Below are 16,790 nucleotides of genomic sequence, written 5' to 3'. Positions count from 1 at the left end.
AATGCTGCTACAGACAACGTGGGGGTGTTTTTCTTGCTCACAAACTAATTTTAGAGATGGAAACATAGTTAAAAATCATCTGATAATTTCAAACAAATCTAAGGTGCTGCTTTAAGGGTCAGGGGGGTTAAACACTGCTGATGTTCATGATTCCCATCTCTAACTGCTGGAAATCTCTGCTTTTCACAGCATAAGGACTCCACAGACTAGTCTGTTAAAAGCTGCTTTTTTCAGGATTATTATTTTCTGATCAATAACTAAATGCGTAACAACTGATCATTAACTAAATGTGCAACGTAAGATAGGCCATAGGAAAAAATGACTCAAACATTTTTAGAATGCTCAAATATGCTCTTGAGATAATTTCAATACGCAATATTATTTGTTTCCTTGGAATACCATAGGAACATACAACAGGCTCTTTTGTACAATACCCACCACAAAACAAAAGCTCTCCTCATTCAGAGCACCTCAGAGCAGATATCTCTTTCACCCCAACTCTTCACAAAAGGCTCCTTTGATTTCAAAGACTTCACAGGAAGTTTAAGTGCCTTTGTTAACCCAGCACTGTGCAATGCTCGCTAGTGCGACATTCTGAAGTCATGCTAGGAATAGTCATTTCAAGTCTCTGACAAACACCAGAGGGTGCTGCAGGGCTGCACTCTGAACTTGCAGGCGTGTTTGAGTGTGGCAAGGTAAAGGTACAAAATGGTGAAGGAAGAACAGAATAGCGAGAAATCTTACAAACGTCACATAAAACCACATTCAGATTTCTTGGGGAGATGAAGGGCTGCTTCGCTATGGCCAAAGGCACTAAAACTAGCTCAATTTTTTCAAAAGACAAATTCTGTCATAATACATTATACCCTCTGTACTCCGAGGGTCCCCAATTCGGGAACACCTATGGTACAGACGTTGGCTCTGTGCATTGCCACTCTCACTTCCAGATGGGGGAACAGCAGCGCAGCAACACGCTCTGCCAGAAGCTTTTCCCTGCCGCTCCAATAGCAGCAGGCAATCCTGTTGCCAAATTAAAGAGCTTCCAGTGAAATATAAAATATATTCAGCTACAGTCACAGCATCATCTCTTCATTTTGTGTGTACCTTGGTCCACAATCCCCTTTTCTTCCTCACTCCCATACTGTAGGTCACTGCACGGAGAGGAAAGACAGCCTCCGAGGTCAGGCACAGGTGTATAGCTTGGGGGGGGCAAGCAGCGATTCACACTAAGAAAGCGGCTCGCACATGTGACTTCAGGGGAGAAAGAGGGACCAACTGGGACTCTGGGGGTCAGTCTTATGCCTGGTCTGCAAGAGAAGAAGGGTTGTGCTGGTCCTTATCTGGGCCTTAGGACAAGCCCACGAGACATTTGAAATGTATCCCCTCATCCTGAGACCCAGTGATACAAAACACAAATATGACAAATCAAGGCCAGAGAGATATTCAGGATTCTAAAACTATCCCTACTTACCTCACTTCCTGGTTACCATGCTGTAATCAGAGCCTACTGATATAGAATTTCAGTTACCTGAGAAAGTAGCCCCACCCTCAACAAAGGATTCATATTAAATGTAAACGGTGCTGTGGAAACCCCTTTATCAAACCAAGAGCTAGGAATGTACAAATGACAGCGTGAACTACACAATCGGTGGTCGTTTTATCTGCTATTTCGCTTAATCTATGGCAATTGACAGCAGCTTTGGCCCCACCGTGGCTCAGGCAGTCCTTGGGATCAGCTGCCTGGCCGAAGCAGTGGCGGGCTCCAGAGCCACTCAAGCACTGGCCAGTGTAACTGTCCCCGGGGGCCACCTGAGCAGCTGGTGGATAGCTCTGTGGCAGCCACACTGGCTGCTGCAGAAGTCATGGAGGTGGCGGAAAGTAATAGAATCCTTGACTCCTTGCAACCTCTGTGACAAACATGGAGCCTTAATTACACTCCTTTGAAGTTTTCCGGTTTCTGTTCTGCTACTGCTATAGGAAACATTGCCTATAAAGGACAGGAAACTTCCTCAGTAAATGTCCATCAGGGAAGTCAAGCTGAATGATTTTTTAAGTTTATTGATGCTGGTGGGCTTCCATGGATAAAACACCACAGCTTTTCTCTTCTCAGTCATGAGAAAGCCATTGTCATCGAACCTGCCAGGTATACTCCCTACATCCAGCCAAACAAAAGGAGTGACTGCTGTGGTCTGCAGAACAAAAACGTACAGGTCACCTTGCTGGGAAATAGTGGCCTGAAAGAAGGAGGAGGAAAAAAAAGTTAATATTATTGCAGAAGTTCGTGTGATTAAAAACTACAGCACCAATCGGCGTAAAAGGTATTTTCAAAATACATTAGTTAAAAAAAGTTTTTCTCCACCTGCCTTATCAATTGTTCTATATAATCTGACTAAGGATGTTAAAATGTGGTTATCAGGCTAATTGCATAGTTGATACAATTTGTATTGACTATAAGACTAATCAATAAGACCACTCTACAGAGCTGCAGAGGGGGTAGCTCCAGGAGCCAGCTTGAGCTGGGACAGAGGAGTCCTGGCTCGTTCCAGCTCTGGGAGCCACCTGCACTGCAGCTCTGCATTTTAAATGCAGTTAGAGCCACTGGGCTCTTACTACATTTAAAATGCAAAGGTGCAGCAATCAGTGCAAGCCAGGACTACTGGGTCCTCGCTCGGGCTGAGTCCAGCAGCTCCTGTCTACTGCAAACAGGGATTGGTGCTGGAGCAGCCTCTGCTTGTGGTGGACAAGGCTGGCCACCGCGAACAGAGGCTGCTCTGGCACCAGACCCTGTTCGTGGCAGTCAGGGCTTTGTTAGAGCAGCCCTTGCCCAAGGCTGGCCCTGGTTGCACAAATGGGGGCTGCTTCACAGCAGCCTCCCTTATCTCCCCCTGCTGCCTCTGATAGTGCTGGGGGACCTGGCTTCCCACCAGCACCAGCTCTTTCCCCTCCCATTTGCTGCTTCTCATATAGTCCCATGCTCCCTGCAGCGCTTCTGCTTTTGAAATGTACAAGAGTCCTGCAGCGCTCTTGTATATTTCAAAGGCTGAAGTGGCCACAGCAGAATGAGCAAGGGACTGCTTCAGTCCCTGTTTGCGCTGTTTCCCCGCTGCATCCCTGCCCCACCCCGCCTCTCATGGAGACAGTGCTGGGGGGAGCCAGTTTTGCTGCCTCTCTCTGAGAAAGGCAGTGGAAGGAGGAGGTGGGGAGAAGCGACCAGTCGAGTCACTACTCGACTATCTGATAAGCTTATGCTTATTAGATAGTTGACTAGTCAACTAGTCACTTATATACCTAACTTTGACCAGGATAAAGTCAATAAGATTCTATCCCAAGCATCCCAAAAACTACAGAACTTAACAGAGATTTATAGCTTTGCTACAGATTAGTATAGTCTAGTTTAAAGATTTTATGGAATTTTACCACTATTGCTGTTCATAAGGACAGTTCCTCTGAAAATAATGAGATAAATGCTATCCTGACTTACATTCAGTGACATCCTAACATAGTCACAAGGTGTGAGATAGATTTGTCCCCTGGCAACACCTATACATTCAAGATATTATGGTTTTTGGCCCTTCTTGCTACATCAGCAATAAAAATCCATGAAAGTAAAAGAAGATAGAAGTAGGGCAATGTAGCATCTCACCTACTGCTAGTGGAAGAAAGGGAGATCTTTATATTTAGAACTGATTCATAAGACATATGGAGAGATCTCAATAATAGGTTTAACATTTTACTGTAAAGTTTTCAGTAATAACATTCTGCAGTTTAGGAACACAGCTAGAATACATTTTGATTCAAAACATTTATCTTTGGCAGAAGCATATCTCTTCAGAACATTAATGGTATATTAAAATCACCAAGTGACATATTAAATACATTTTACAACAAAAACTGTCTTTTTTTTTTTTTTTTTTTTTTAAGAGAAACCACATGCTCTGGATTCTTCTGTTTTCACTGCTGGATGTGCAGTATAAGCTTTTGCACTGAAAACTATACCACAAAAAAAAAAAAAAGACACAAAAAGCAGCAGTTGTGTTAACAAAGGTATTTAAAAATGAGGTTATGATCAAAAAAGTGATTCTGTAAAAAAAATGCCACCCTTTCACTCAATAGATCTTCTGTGTGTATATACTTTAAATCACATTCACTTCTTTTATGGACAAAATTAATTATTGTATTTTTCTCCTACTAGCCCTGCAGAGTCAACATAGCGATAGGAGAATGAGCTGAATTTGTGCATTGTCAGGAGAATCAAAAAGTAAATTGTAACTGCAGAGCTTTTATTATTGATGATGTCAGCTAGAAAGAACCTATCTTCTCAGATTCCAAATTGAGTCTGTAGCCCTGTGTGAAGAAACTGGCCTAAGAGTGATGTGAAAGGAGAATCAGACCTACATTTTTTAATTTGTTAACTAAGCAAATCTGATGTGGAACCACAGAAGCAACACTGTGTAAGCTCATTCTGACATTTGTAGTGTCTTTTCAGTGGCTACTGAGGAAGAGTTTCTGAGTAAGGACTAGGAAGCATGATGAGCAGCTGCAACAGCAGTCAACAGGAACACAGCACGAAGGGAATCTGTGAATCTAAGGCAGCAAGCACTCCGGAGGCCATCGCCAATAAAATAAACAAATCGCAATTATCACTTTCTGTTGCTTTACATGCAGGTGCAAGAACTGAAATTTTGTATAGATTGTGGGAAGCCATTACACATATCAGAACTCCTCCACTGCAGTGCAGAAATGTGCATAATCCAGAAATAACCATTCAAAATTACTTGTCAATAATACCACAGCATCTCAGGGACAGCAGAGGCAATTCCATTGTAATACCATTGCCAATAACTGGCATTTAGTGCAGCATTTACCATATTACTAGCAGTTAACACACTAGAAACTGATTCTAATCACTCGTTGCAATGCCTGTCACAGTGCCATTAGTTAACTAGGGACCAAAAAAAAGAAATGAAGAAAGAGATGCTGCATCAAATAAGTGGATTATACTCAGATCGACTGAAATGCAGGCTTCATATAAAAGAATAAAAAAAGAGTGTGACAGATCAGTGTCTCTTCAAAAACAACCAACAAAGAAGAAAAAGAAAACTCACTTTGAACTCCTCTGTGCAGAGCTTCAGAAAAGCTACTGCCAAGCTAGTGAAATGCTGAACAGCAAAAGACATCACACGGTAGATACCAACTCCCACCCCCACAACTTCACAGCAGACAACCTTGGCAGGACTAAAAAAAGCAACTTGGGATGGCTGGTGCTTACACTGAGCTGTGCTCTCTCCAATCCCACCGCATCCTTCAGCGAAGACAGGAAGTGATAGTTGTCAGGACTGCGGAGCTTGCCTTTTCCCATAAGGGAAAAGGTGACAACACAGCTCTGTCTGGTACAATTCCCACATCTTTTCAGCAAGTCATTTATAGGCTCCTTGTAAATGGGGGCAGCACTCCCTGCCTTAATGGTCACACCCTCTTTTTCAAGGGTACACACTGGCTCCATGGAACTCCACTGGTGCAAACTGACCTGTGAGAAACGTTAAGGGTCAAACCGTTAACAGAGAAAACAATACATCTCTAAAAATATCCCCACATCCCAGATTTTCCAGCTACCCACAGAATTTCCTGAAAGTACATGGCACATAGCCTTAAGGTGATTTCTACATCAGACAAGAAGAGACTGCACAAAGATTAAAATCATAACAAATATAAAATATTACCCATTTTATGATTGAAACTAAGTAAAATTCTGTCTCAAATAGCCTGAACATGTTGGTCTTTATCATGGCATGCTGCAAAGTTCTTCTCTAGCTGACACTGGATTGGAGTGTATAAGAGACTGTCATTGTTGGAGTAAGAGTTTATTGCTTCTCCTCCATTTTCTGGCCCAGGAAACTTCTAGTTGCACTTATGTAAAGCTGACCTGCATTTTCTGAGACATGCCGAGGTACCCAGAGATTTTGAATAGATAATTTTAATATCTTTGTTAAACAGAAAAGATGAACAATGATTTGAAGAGGAATCCCTGGAACTGTATTAACACAGTGAAATAGGTCCTCATTTGTATCAATAAGACTGGCTTTTTAGAGAAAAACTGTGATCCACTTTGGCTTATTTTTAGCGTGAGGCAACTACAAAAAGGCAAATGGGAAATAATCCTCACATCATCTGTAAGCAGGGTCTCTAAGCAGCTGGAATGGGAGAGAAACGCTGGGTGTGTCTATGTAAATACAGTTTGCCCCTGCTTTGATTAGATGTGTTAGATATTCAGCTGATTACGAGCAAAACACTATTCCATCAATTTGGCTGGTGTTGAGTCACAAATTGTGATAACACTAATAGCAATGTCTGTAATTATTATTGGAATACGGAAAAGGAAAGTCTGTACTAAACCTGGCACAAAGGAGAGAGACACGGTCAGTGTAAATAAACTTAGATGGACAGAGGCTTCACTTCCAGAACCCCAGGAGCTTAAGATGAGGGAGGGCAGGAGTCCGAGTCAGCTTGCAGGTGTGAACTCTAAGACTGGTTCAACCTGTTTCTCCCCGTTTCAATGACAGAACTAAAGATAGGCTCCATAAGGAGTCTCTTTTATAATTTAAATTTTTTCTAGTGGATACTGGAATTTCTTGTGGCTGATCAGTGCTTTGGGCCAAGAGCTGAAATCACTAGGCTTGGCCTAGAGCCAATTTCACCTCAAGCCAGCAAAAGCAGTGAGTGGATGGTAGCTGAGAGATGCAGCGAGCGATCAGAAGAGTGGCGGCAGCATGATGAGCAATCAGCAGAGTGGTGATGGAGGAGCAGCAAGCAGAGCGGTGGCAGGGAGGTGAGACAAATGGCCGCCAAGGCGGTGTCAGAGAGCAGTGAGCAGGTGGATGGCAAGTGGCCAGCAGACTGAGTAAGATGCCTCTTTACCTCTCTCCCCACCCCTCACCCCCCAGGATGGAAGGTGAACTCTGCGGACGTACCTCTGAACTCTGGGTCTGTCCTGACGAAGGGCAGCAACTATGAGTGGGGTTCAAAGAAGGGTTGGACATGTGAAGGGGACCATTTACATTGCTGAACTTAAGATCCTGAGAGGAAAAAGACATTACTGACCTAATTGGGGTGTGACTTTTACCCTTGGTTTTGTTATGAACTCTGTTTGTGGTGTTTTCCCAAATTAATGCCTTGTTACTTCCCTTCACTCTTATTAAAAGTTTCTCTCTCTACACTCAGGCTCTGTGCTTGTGAGTGGGGAAGCATTGCCACTCAGAGGTGCCTAGGGGTGTTGTGTGAATTTCCCAGGACACAGATTGGAGGCTCTAATCAGTTCTATGTTACATGAATGGAGAGGAACCCCTAGATATTGAACCTGGCCTTGGCTGCTTCTGGTGCTACATGACAGAGGGATTACATGTACAAGGCATCAAGACGTACCAGCAGCCAGAAACTGATCCTAAATTTCTCCCTAAATGCTCTTTTTCACAAGTTTAAAATTTTCTTGAACCTACAGTCTTCTGTGGGATCATTCAGATATAGCTTGAGAAGAACAGGAGTGCACAGCAGGCCCTGAATTGGAATTTAGCTTCCGATTCTTGCCACAAAATAAGCCAGTGTATTTTTTCAGAGGTGCATTGGTTCATGGAAGCTAACAATAAAAAATAGATAAGATAGACAGATAGACCAGAGAAGAGCAACAAGAATGATTAAAGGTCTAAAGAACATGACCTATGAGGGAAGGCTGAAGGAATTGGGTTTGTTTAGTTTAGAAAAGAGAAGATTGAGGGTGGACATGATAGCAGTTTTCAGACACCTAAAAGGGTGTCATAAGGAGGAGGGAGAAAACTTGTTCATCTCTGGGGATAGAACAAGAAGCAATGGGCTTAAACTGCAGCAAGGAAGGTTTAGGTTGGACATTGGGAAAAAGTTTCTAACTGTCAGGGTAGTCAAACACTGGAATAAATTGCCCAGGGAGGTTGTGGAATCTCCATCTGTGGAGATATTTAAGAGTAGGTGAGATAAATGTCTATCGGGGATGGTCTAGACAGTATTTGGTCCTGCCATGAGGGCAGGGGACTGGACTCCATGACCTCTCGAGGTCCCTTCCAGTCCTAGTATTCTATGATTCAATGATAGATTTAGGGCCCAACTATGTTAAGCACTGCACAGATATATAATTAGTGTCAGTCTCTGCCCCAAAGAACTCTCTGTCTAATAAACAAGATCAAATAGGTGGATAAATTGCATCCATTTGCACCAGGACTCAATCTGGCCCACAATGACATTCTGAATAGGTTCTCTCAGAAGCTGAAGCACTGGTCATTTACTTTATGTAGGGGAGGGCTGATAGGGCTGGAAATGGACTTATTGGATTGATGTTCCATTACAAAGCACTTCTTTGTATTTTTCTGTGCTTTTCCCTAGCTGGAGGTGACCTTTATGACAGGCAAATGGTGGCACTTACTTTAAGTGTCAGTTCAGAGTCTGAATGAAGATCCGATACACCGTAGATGTATAGCACATCATTATCTTCATAGCCCACAGGCAACAATGGGGCAAAGAAGTGCCGGGCAAAGTAATGGAGCATTTTCCACTTGCCTCCATACTCTGAGGATTATTTAAAAAAAACATAATTCAGTCACAATCTGAGACTGGCTGTAAACATATAGGGCAGTGGTCCCCAACCTTTCGGGGCTGCTGGGCGTGGGGCTGCTCACGCGCCAGGCATCCGGGGGCGGGGCCGTACATGCGCCGTGCGCCCGGGGCCGGCACCGCACATGTGCCATGTACTCAGGGGCAGGTCTGCCCATGCGCCACGCGCCCAGGGCCGGCACCACACATGCGCCATGCGCGGGGCTGGCCCAGATCATTTGGCGGGCGCACATAAATGCCATGGCGCCCGCAGGTACCACGTTGGAGACAACTGATATAGAGCATGACCCTTCCCAGTGCATAGGTCAAGATACTGCAACTTCCTCTCCCCTTTCTGGTGGGCTTGGCCCACACCAGAGCCTGCGGGATATGACAAAATCTTGTTGTGGTACTGGGTTTGCAAATCTCTCTCAGACTTCCTTTGAAGTTCACAACATTAGTCTAAGTTCTACAAACCTTTGGTTCCTGAAATAAGCATCTCTCAGTGTGATTCATTTTAAAAAATGAAAACATATATGCTATACACAGAGCTAGAGAATCACCACAACAAAGGATTACCACAAGTGCGCGGCAGGTACACTTAGACAAAATCTGCTAAAAATTATGCTGTTGCAAGTCCAGAGTAACCCATTGGCTTTAGTGGGGTTACGACAGACTTACACTGCTGTTAACGAGAGATGAATCTGGCCCATATTGTTCCATTTTTCATCAGCATCTCTCTCTTTCCATTCTCTTGGTCAGTTTTTGTAATTCCACCTAAACAAAATCCTTTCCTGTAATGGGGTGTAAATGGTTACCTAGTTAACCAGTTACCCTGTAAGCCTCCAGCAGGATCACAAATATCTGGATAAATATTTTGTTTAGCTAGCTAGTTAACTATCTAACCACTATTTTACATCCCTAGCTTGTAAGCCTGAGTCAGACTTTCAAACTAGGCCCATCTGTAGAGATTACCTCTATTATTTTGGGGGGGGGGGACAAAAAACTTAAATATACTTTATACGTGCATTTTCTAGTTTCCTTTGCCAGTTTAGGGGCAGCTATACTTTACTGCTTATTATGCTATCAAAAATTAAGCCATTTACAGATTAGAGAAACTATCCAATGTGATCACCTCACAAATACAATCAAAACTCTTAGTGATGCTTTAGGACACAGTATAAAAAGCTCAGCACAGTGGGTGAGCCAGTCACAGCAGAGTTTTCCTAGGTGTGATACTTCCAGACAAGGAGTTTGGTAAGAAAACTTACTATGTAGCATTTTAAAATTTGTGGATCTTAATGTAAATGTCCATCTCCCCTCGTCCCGCCCACTCCTTTCCCATCTAAGCCAATGTTAATGTTAACATTTGAACTTTATCCTTGCTCACCATACATCCTAGCCACTAGCACATTAGTAAAAAGAGGCACTAATACAGCTATTCACCCTTATGGTGGAAAATTAAACTCTGCCCCATTCTGGTTTGTGGGTCTTCATTTTATAGAATATGAACATAGCTAATGATGGTGGAAGGTATCTTCAATAACCAAAAGCTTCTTCTTTGCTTTGGTACTTTTTTGGAAATACTTACAGCTTTATACATTTCAGTATCCTGGGACACTATCCCTTGGTTTCCATGTTACGGCACCAAAGCATGGCCAATGAAATCATGCAGGTTGACAATATAGGGAAGAACTCAGATCTACCATAATGCAGCTGGCTTACATTAAGCAGCGAAATCTGAAAAGGATTTCTGGAGGGTGGCTGAGCCTAGTCCTATTCAGTACCAGACATTTAATAGAGCTTCTTCAAACATACAGGTTATCAGCAACTTCAGTTGATGACCTGTTTAGCTCAAATGGTGTGTTGGTGCTGTATAAGGCAAAAAGATAAGATAATCTCTGCCCTTAACAAGCTTACAGACTGAATGTTGACCACACAGAAGACAGGAGTCCCTGGCAAAATTCAGAGGTGGGAATAACACTGTGGTTTGTTTGGTTTCAATTGCACACACTTCTTGTTGGCCTTCAGAAAACCTAAATGAACAGGAGAAAGTGGAGGCTTGAACTGGAAATAGGTGGTTCAAAACAAAGCAAAATAATATATATATGGGCATTGCCTGGGAAAAGGGCATCCCAGCTATTCATAAGGCTGTTGGGGGGGAGGAGGAGGAAGGAGGAGAATGCAGTGGAGGTCTCAGACCTTCAAAACTGCCATGAAAATCTTAGGAATTTTGCGCTCTCTGCAAAAGGTAGTTATAGTTTTCAAGCAGAGTCTGTTGCAAACTCAGACTAATTTATCAGACTATAAATTCAGCAATAGTTTTATTTACATTCTGAAAATTGAGGCTTTTATTGGATTAAAACAGGGATTCTCACGCTTTGTGATACCACAACCCCCTAAAATGCTAAATGAATTTGTATGACCTCTTTCCCGACCCTCACTGCCCTGGGTCGCTTCCTCCCCCCTTCTCACCAGACTCCTTGCCTTCCTGGGGTTCCTTCAAGGCATTTGCAGTCCTCAACGCCCTTATCCCCCGCAGGCTCCTTCCCCCTGTCTCTTTCTCCTCTGTGCCTCTTTTCCACTTCCACTTCTTTGGTTCCTCCTCTCCTCTCCCCTCCCCTCCCCTCCCCTCCTCCCCACGTGCCCTTATTTACCTCCGGGTCCTCTGCCCCGACCCAATCCCCCAGCCTGCTGCCTGAGGGACCCTGCCCTTTCCTAGCTGGGGAAGAGTTCAGTCGCCCAGCAACCGTGCCCTGGCCAGCCCCTTGTGCATCCACTCCTGCGCGGATGCCAGCCTTACTCTCCCGCCGCCTTGCCTTCTCCTGCAGCTGAGCCATACTCCTGGAGTCCCATGGCCCCAGCCACGCTGCGCGGCTTGCCAGCGGTTGCCTTCCGCTGCTCTGCCTCTCTTCGTGGCCCAGGGGAGAGGCATCGCAAGTGAAAAGTCGACTCCAGCTGCGACCCCCCTCTAAGTTGCTCGCAACCCTCTGGGGGTCATGACCCTCAGTTTGAGAAACACTGTATTAAAATATGAAAATGAAGCATATCAAAGCATACCCCCTGATATTTAGCTCAATATTCAATTCAGTGTATTGTATGCTATACCCACTTTTTCACTTTTCAATATGCTAGATTTATGAAATAACAACAGAGATGCAACACAGATATCGTCTGGGGGAAAACTGGTGCTTTTGACACGCAGGTGGTGCATACACAGTGGTTTGGGAAGTGCATGATGGCTCACAATTGGGAGATAAAATTCAATTAACTAACTGGATGTTTATGCAAAATTGATCAGAAACGTAATGTGCTAACAATGCTGACATTTAAACTCATCATTGGCTTTCAGGTCTCATTGCATTAGTGGGAGAAGTCCACATCTCCACAGCTACTGTTTCAGGTTTTCTGAAGACCCAAGCAAACATCAATGAAGGAGTTACACCTTCTCCATATTTTAAAGTGTTGTTTTACTCTGTAACCAGAGGGTAAAAAAAAAATTTTTTTTAAATAATAAAAGACAACAGCTTATATTTTTCTAGCACAGTTTCTCAACAAGGGTTGGACTGTACAGTTATATCTGCAGCAGAGAATCACAAAATATGACTATAGCTGCTGCAATTGAAATTGACTTTTGACAGAATTGAGAGGCGAGCCCTCTTCATGCTGGCTGCAAAGCAGACAGCTAAAGTGTTTCAGCCTGATTGTCTGGATTTACTTAAAAACAGGAGACAGATTTCTCTGAGAAATCTTAAGAGGGAGCAGCCAATGTGAAAATTTCTGGCTTTAACCATTCCTGTTGTAGGCACGTATGACACAGGGCAAAAGCTATTTAAAACAACCCCAGGACTTGCTTTCTGTGTTTAAATGAACTGTTGATTAAATCTGGATTCCCCAAATCTCTTCCACATTGACAAGCACAAAAGGGACTGTGATGACTAAGTCTGGAATGAGACACCACTGCCCAGATCTTTCACTGTTCCCTGAACCCTTTTCATCCAACAGCTAGAGTAAGAGCAAATCGTTTTCTTCACTGGACTGGATTGTAAATTAATTGCTCAACATCACTAAACACAACCTGAGAAACATGCTGCTAGTTCTTTCCTCACAGCCAATCTCATACATTTTAATCTATTTTTTAAAGCTTGTGGTTTCTGCTCACTAAACACTGTAAGTATTGGACCTATGGTTCTAACCAATAAAACTTAGCAATCTGTGAAACTCCTGACCACTGAATCAGATCCCTCAAGGTGACATCTGTGCAGGAAGGTGGTGAAATTCCAGCTACAGCTTAACATTCTTCACTAAAAACACACCACACAGGTGCTAAAGTAATCAATGCAGCACAAATGGCTCCAAAACCACAACCTAGCATTCAAAATCCTCTCACTGAGGAAACACATTGATGTCTGAAGGACGGTAGAGAGTCGTGTGCAGACAAGAGGGCTTTACTGTTTACTTAGTTTCACAGTAAATGTTTTAAAACACATACACAAATATTTTAATTCTCAATTCTCTCCCCATGTCAAGAAGGAACACGCTTTTACTTCATATGGGAAATTATGTAAATCCTTTCATGTCACTCCATTTATGACAGAACAAATTTAAATAAAGGAAGCATTCATCAGTGATACCATTGTGCAACCTAAAGAGCTGCAGAAGTGTGGTTTTGAAGTGCAAAGGAAACTAATTTATTGAGGTTTTTGCATAATTCCAACCATTAGCATTTCAAAATTCCCTCCATACCATCGCCTAATTAAATGAAAATTAAATCTTTCCTCAATCCACTGACAGAAAAAAAATTAAACAAAGGGACAGCTGTATCTTTGCTGAGCTTCCTTTCTGAAAACTGACATCAACAAGTCTATGAATAATTTAACTATTTCAGACATTTGCTGAGATGACGTTGGTTGTTCTCTACTTAAAAAAGTTATACTTATGTTCAACACATCAGATCATCTGTCAATGCATCTGTACATTGAGATATTTTACTAGGTTTTTTTCCTCCTTTTTAAGGTAAATTTTTTTTTTTGGTAAAATGTTGTCAATTATAGCGAAATTCAGATAAACAAATGTTGAACTACTATGTTTCTACACATAAGTTCATGAAGTCCCAGAACCTCAGAGTTAAGGCTGGACTACTATCTTGGCTGACAACATAAGGCCTATAGCATGTTGTGTAAAGACAGTTTTACTATAGTTTGTTTCCTCTAGTTTTCTAGGTGGAGGTCTTCCACACAGAAAAAGGGAAGATTGAACTTTAAGAGGTAGGAAGATGTTACTGTAAAACCCCCCCAAAATTGGCAAGTAAACCCAAGAGCAGAACTTAAAACTACATGTACCTTCCTCTCCTAAACTGACCATATTCCAAAGATTCTTTTAACTATGAACTTCTTCTTTGCAGCATGCATCAGTAAACTAAACAATCATAATATTTAAGAAAGAATCGAGGTTGAAACCATGGATAGGACAATGGACTGGAACTCAGCAGTCTTGTGTTCAATTCCCAGTTCTACCAGTAGCCTGCTGAATGACTTTGGATCCGTCACTTAACCTCTAGTTTTCCCATCTGTAAAATGGGGATACTGATACTGCCTTCTTCACTAAAGTGCTTTGAGATGTACAAATGATAAGCATTAGCTAAGAACTGAGTAAATGTATTATACATTTCCACAAAACAGTCCTTCTACCTTAAACTCCACTAAAACTCAAAATATAATCACCTAGTTCTAAGCAGCTATGAAATGCAGCCACTTCACTCAGACCATGCAGTTCTCCTTCACTTACTATTTATTACCCAACCCAGTTACACATCTGCATTCAACCTAAACTAAGCCCATTGTTATGCTGTGAAATAAACACATTATATGCTATTTAATTAGAACTAAAGATTCTTCAATTAATTTAGCCATAATATGTCTTGACATATTGCAAAGTTCCACACAAACTGATGAAGACATTCAATGTTTTTATGACTAAGAAAATACATATTTTTACTGTTATAGAAGTGTCACTAGCTCTCATTTATTTGTTATGCTTCCTTAAAAACACTGTTCTTCATGTCTATTTTACACAACTGTTTAGATCTTTCTAACCCTTCCCACAATACCAAAAGGCACTCCTCTGCAGCAACACCAAAAAACATAGTTCAAAGGTACTAAAAAAACAAAACCTTTGATTTGTCCCACTCAAAGAGAAAAATTGTCCTGGATGAGATGTGGCATGTAAGATTTAAGGAAGACCAATTTATTTCTGGGGAAGCTAGGGGGATGTTGAGAAGTTAGGTGTATAATGAGGTGCTAGCATCAGCCTTAACTATAATGGAAATACCACTCCCTAAAGGGATAATGCTTGTTTATTTCAAATATTGTCCTCTTCTCAGGAGACATTAATATTGTTTAAATTAAAAGATATACAGTTTAAACTAGGGCCAGCTTCACTAAGAGTATTATATGACATCTTAGCCTTGTATTATAAAGGTTCCTGGTTTGCGGTTAGTGTGCTCTGAAACGAACAGTTGAGTGGATACACTGAAAGATTTGTTTTCGTCTTCACTGTGTTTGTAATTATATGTAGAGGATGACATACCAAGACCAACAGCTTAGAAACCTTGCTTGACTTTATTATCAAGCTTATGCTGTAAACCAGTTTGCTGGGATTTACAGGTTGAACCTCTTAAATACAGGGCTCTCCAGTCCGGCAACATCCATTGTCACGGATGTTGCTGGACCAGAGAGCCCCGGCGCCCAGGAATGCGAGCCTGTCAGAGAGTCCAGCGGAAGGGAACCTTGACATCAGATCAGTGAGCCCCATCCTCAGAGAGCCCCAGTCAGGCAGAGCAGCAGTGGGACCAGTGGGCCTGGTCCCTGCAGAGTCCCATCCTGGTGTGGCAGCAGTGGGGAAGCTGCAGAGCACCAGTCCCAGCTGGGTGGCGCAGCAGTGAGAGCAGCGAGTCCCATCTCCGTGGAGCCCTGTCCCCCAGTGTGACTGCAGGGCAGCCATGGGGCCAGCAGCAGCCAGTGAACCCCGTCCCTGGGAAGTGCTGGCGTGCCACTGTAGCAGCGGGGCAGCTGCAGAGCCTAGTTCCTGGGAAGCCCCAGGCAGGACTGAAGCGGGACAGTCACAGAGACTGGTCCCTGAGAAGCCTCAGCCAGGTGGGGCCAGAGTGCAGCTGGGGAGCTTCACAGGAGAGCCCCAGCTGGCTGGTGGCAGCGTGCCGAGTCCAAGCCCAGTACCAGCAGGACTGGAGCCCAGTGGCAGTGGGGCTGGAGTGGAGCAAGCCAGAGGGAAGGGCAGTATCCTGGAAGGACCTCCCGTGATCCGGCAAATTCCCTCATTCGGGACAGGTCAGGTCCTGAGGGCGCTGGACCAGAGAGGTCCAACCTGAATTAATAGACGGTTAGAAATATGTTTGATTCATGGAAAGTTATCCAGAGACTCATGATGAGCCTTATTTCTTCACCTGGTATTTCTGAGAAAAAACATGATAGATAATAAAAAGACATTTAAAAAGCACCATTAGTGGTTTCACTGGTGGCAACTGGAAGACTTACCTAGTGATGCCCATGAAGGGGCTTGCCAGATGTCATTGAGCTGCCAGTACATTGCTCCCATTGTATGTCCCTCTCCATTGATTATCTCACTTCGACTACGCCGATAGAACTCCGTTTCTGTCTTTATACACTGGGCTTGCATAACCTTGTGCCACAAATACATTAAAATAATATTACTTTCAATTTGATTACTCTCAGAACATAAGGAGAAACACAGACAGACAAGGCTTCTTGGGTTCACTTTGAACTAGACTGTACCTAAAAGACACAACCCTGACCAAGAGACAGTACAGGAGTTCCAAGGGGATCTCAGCAAAAGTATGGTGTGTCAGAAAGGAACAATCTTTCCGAAGCCTATTGAAATCAGTGAGTCCCACCTGCTCTGTGGATAAATGGAGAGGGTCAAGAGCCATCTTTTTCCTGCCTCTACCATTTTCTCTGGAGTAATTTGCATTGCCTGGAAGTGTTCCCCTGAAATAATCACTAGTCCTTGTGTAGAAGAAGGGAAACAAAGAAGGGAAATTAGAAAGGCTTTTTGTGCTCAGTTTTCTCCCCTACAAAGAGTCAAGGTTACATAAAATCACTCCTCATTAAATTATATTGTAAATTCTTCAGGACAGGAAC

General features: G+C 43.0%; 1 protein-coding gene across 3 annotated transcripts in view; it reads right to left on the bottom strand.

Annotated features, from left to right (window-relative positions):
- Positions 1–1,579: 1,579 nt before the first annotated feature.
- Positions 1,580–16,790, bottom strand: part of MANBA (mannosidase beta) — a 57,634-nt gene continuing 42,423 nt past the window's right edge. For all 3 annotated transcript variants that reach the window (XM_075929670.2, XM_075929671.2, XM_075929672.2), the window contains exons 14-17: positions 16,167–16,311; positions 8,447–8,589; positions 5,270–5,527; positions 1,580–2,234 (exon numbers count right to left, since the gene is read on the bottom strand). In XM_075929670.2, the coding sequence (XP_075785785.2) occupies positions 2,010–2,234; positions 5,270–5,527; positions 8,447–8,589; positions 16,167–16,311 (771 nt within the window). In that variant the 3' untranslated portion in view covers positions 1,580–2,009. The remainder of the gene's footprint in view (positions 2,235–5,269; positions 5,528–8,446; positions 8,590–16,166; positions 16,312–16,790) is intronic.

The sequence above is a fragment of the Pelodiscus sinensis genome, chromosome 4 (genome assembly GCF_052426305.1).
Source record: "Pelodiscus sinensis isolate ZL-2025 chromosome 4, ASM5242630v1, whole genome shotgun sequence".
NCBI lineage: Eukaryota > Metazoa > Chordata > Testudines > Trionychidae > Pelodiscus > Pelodiscus sinensis.
This window is presented reverse-complemented; position numbering and strand designations above follow the sequence as displayed.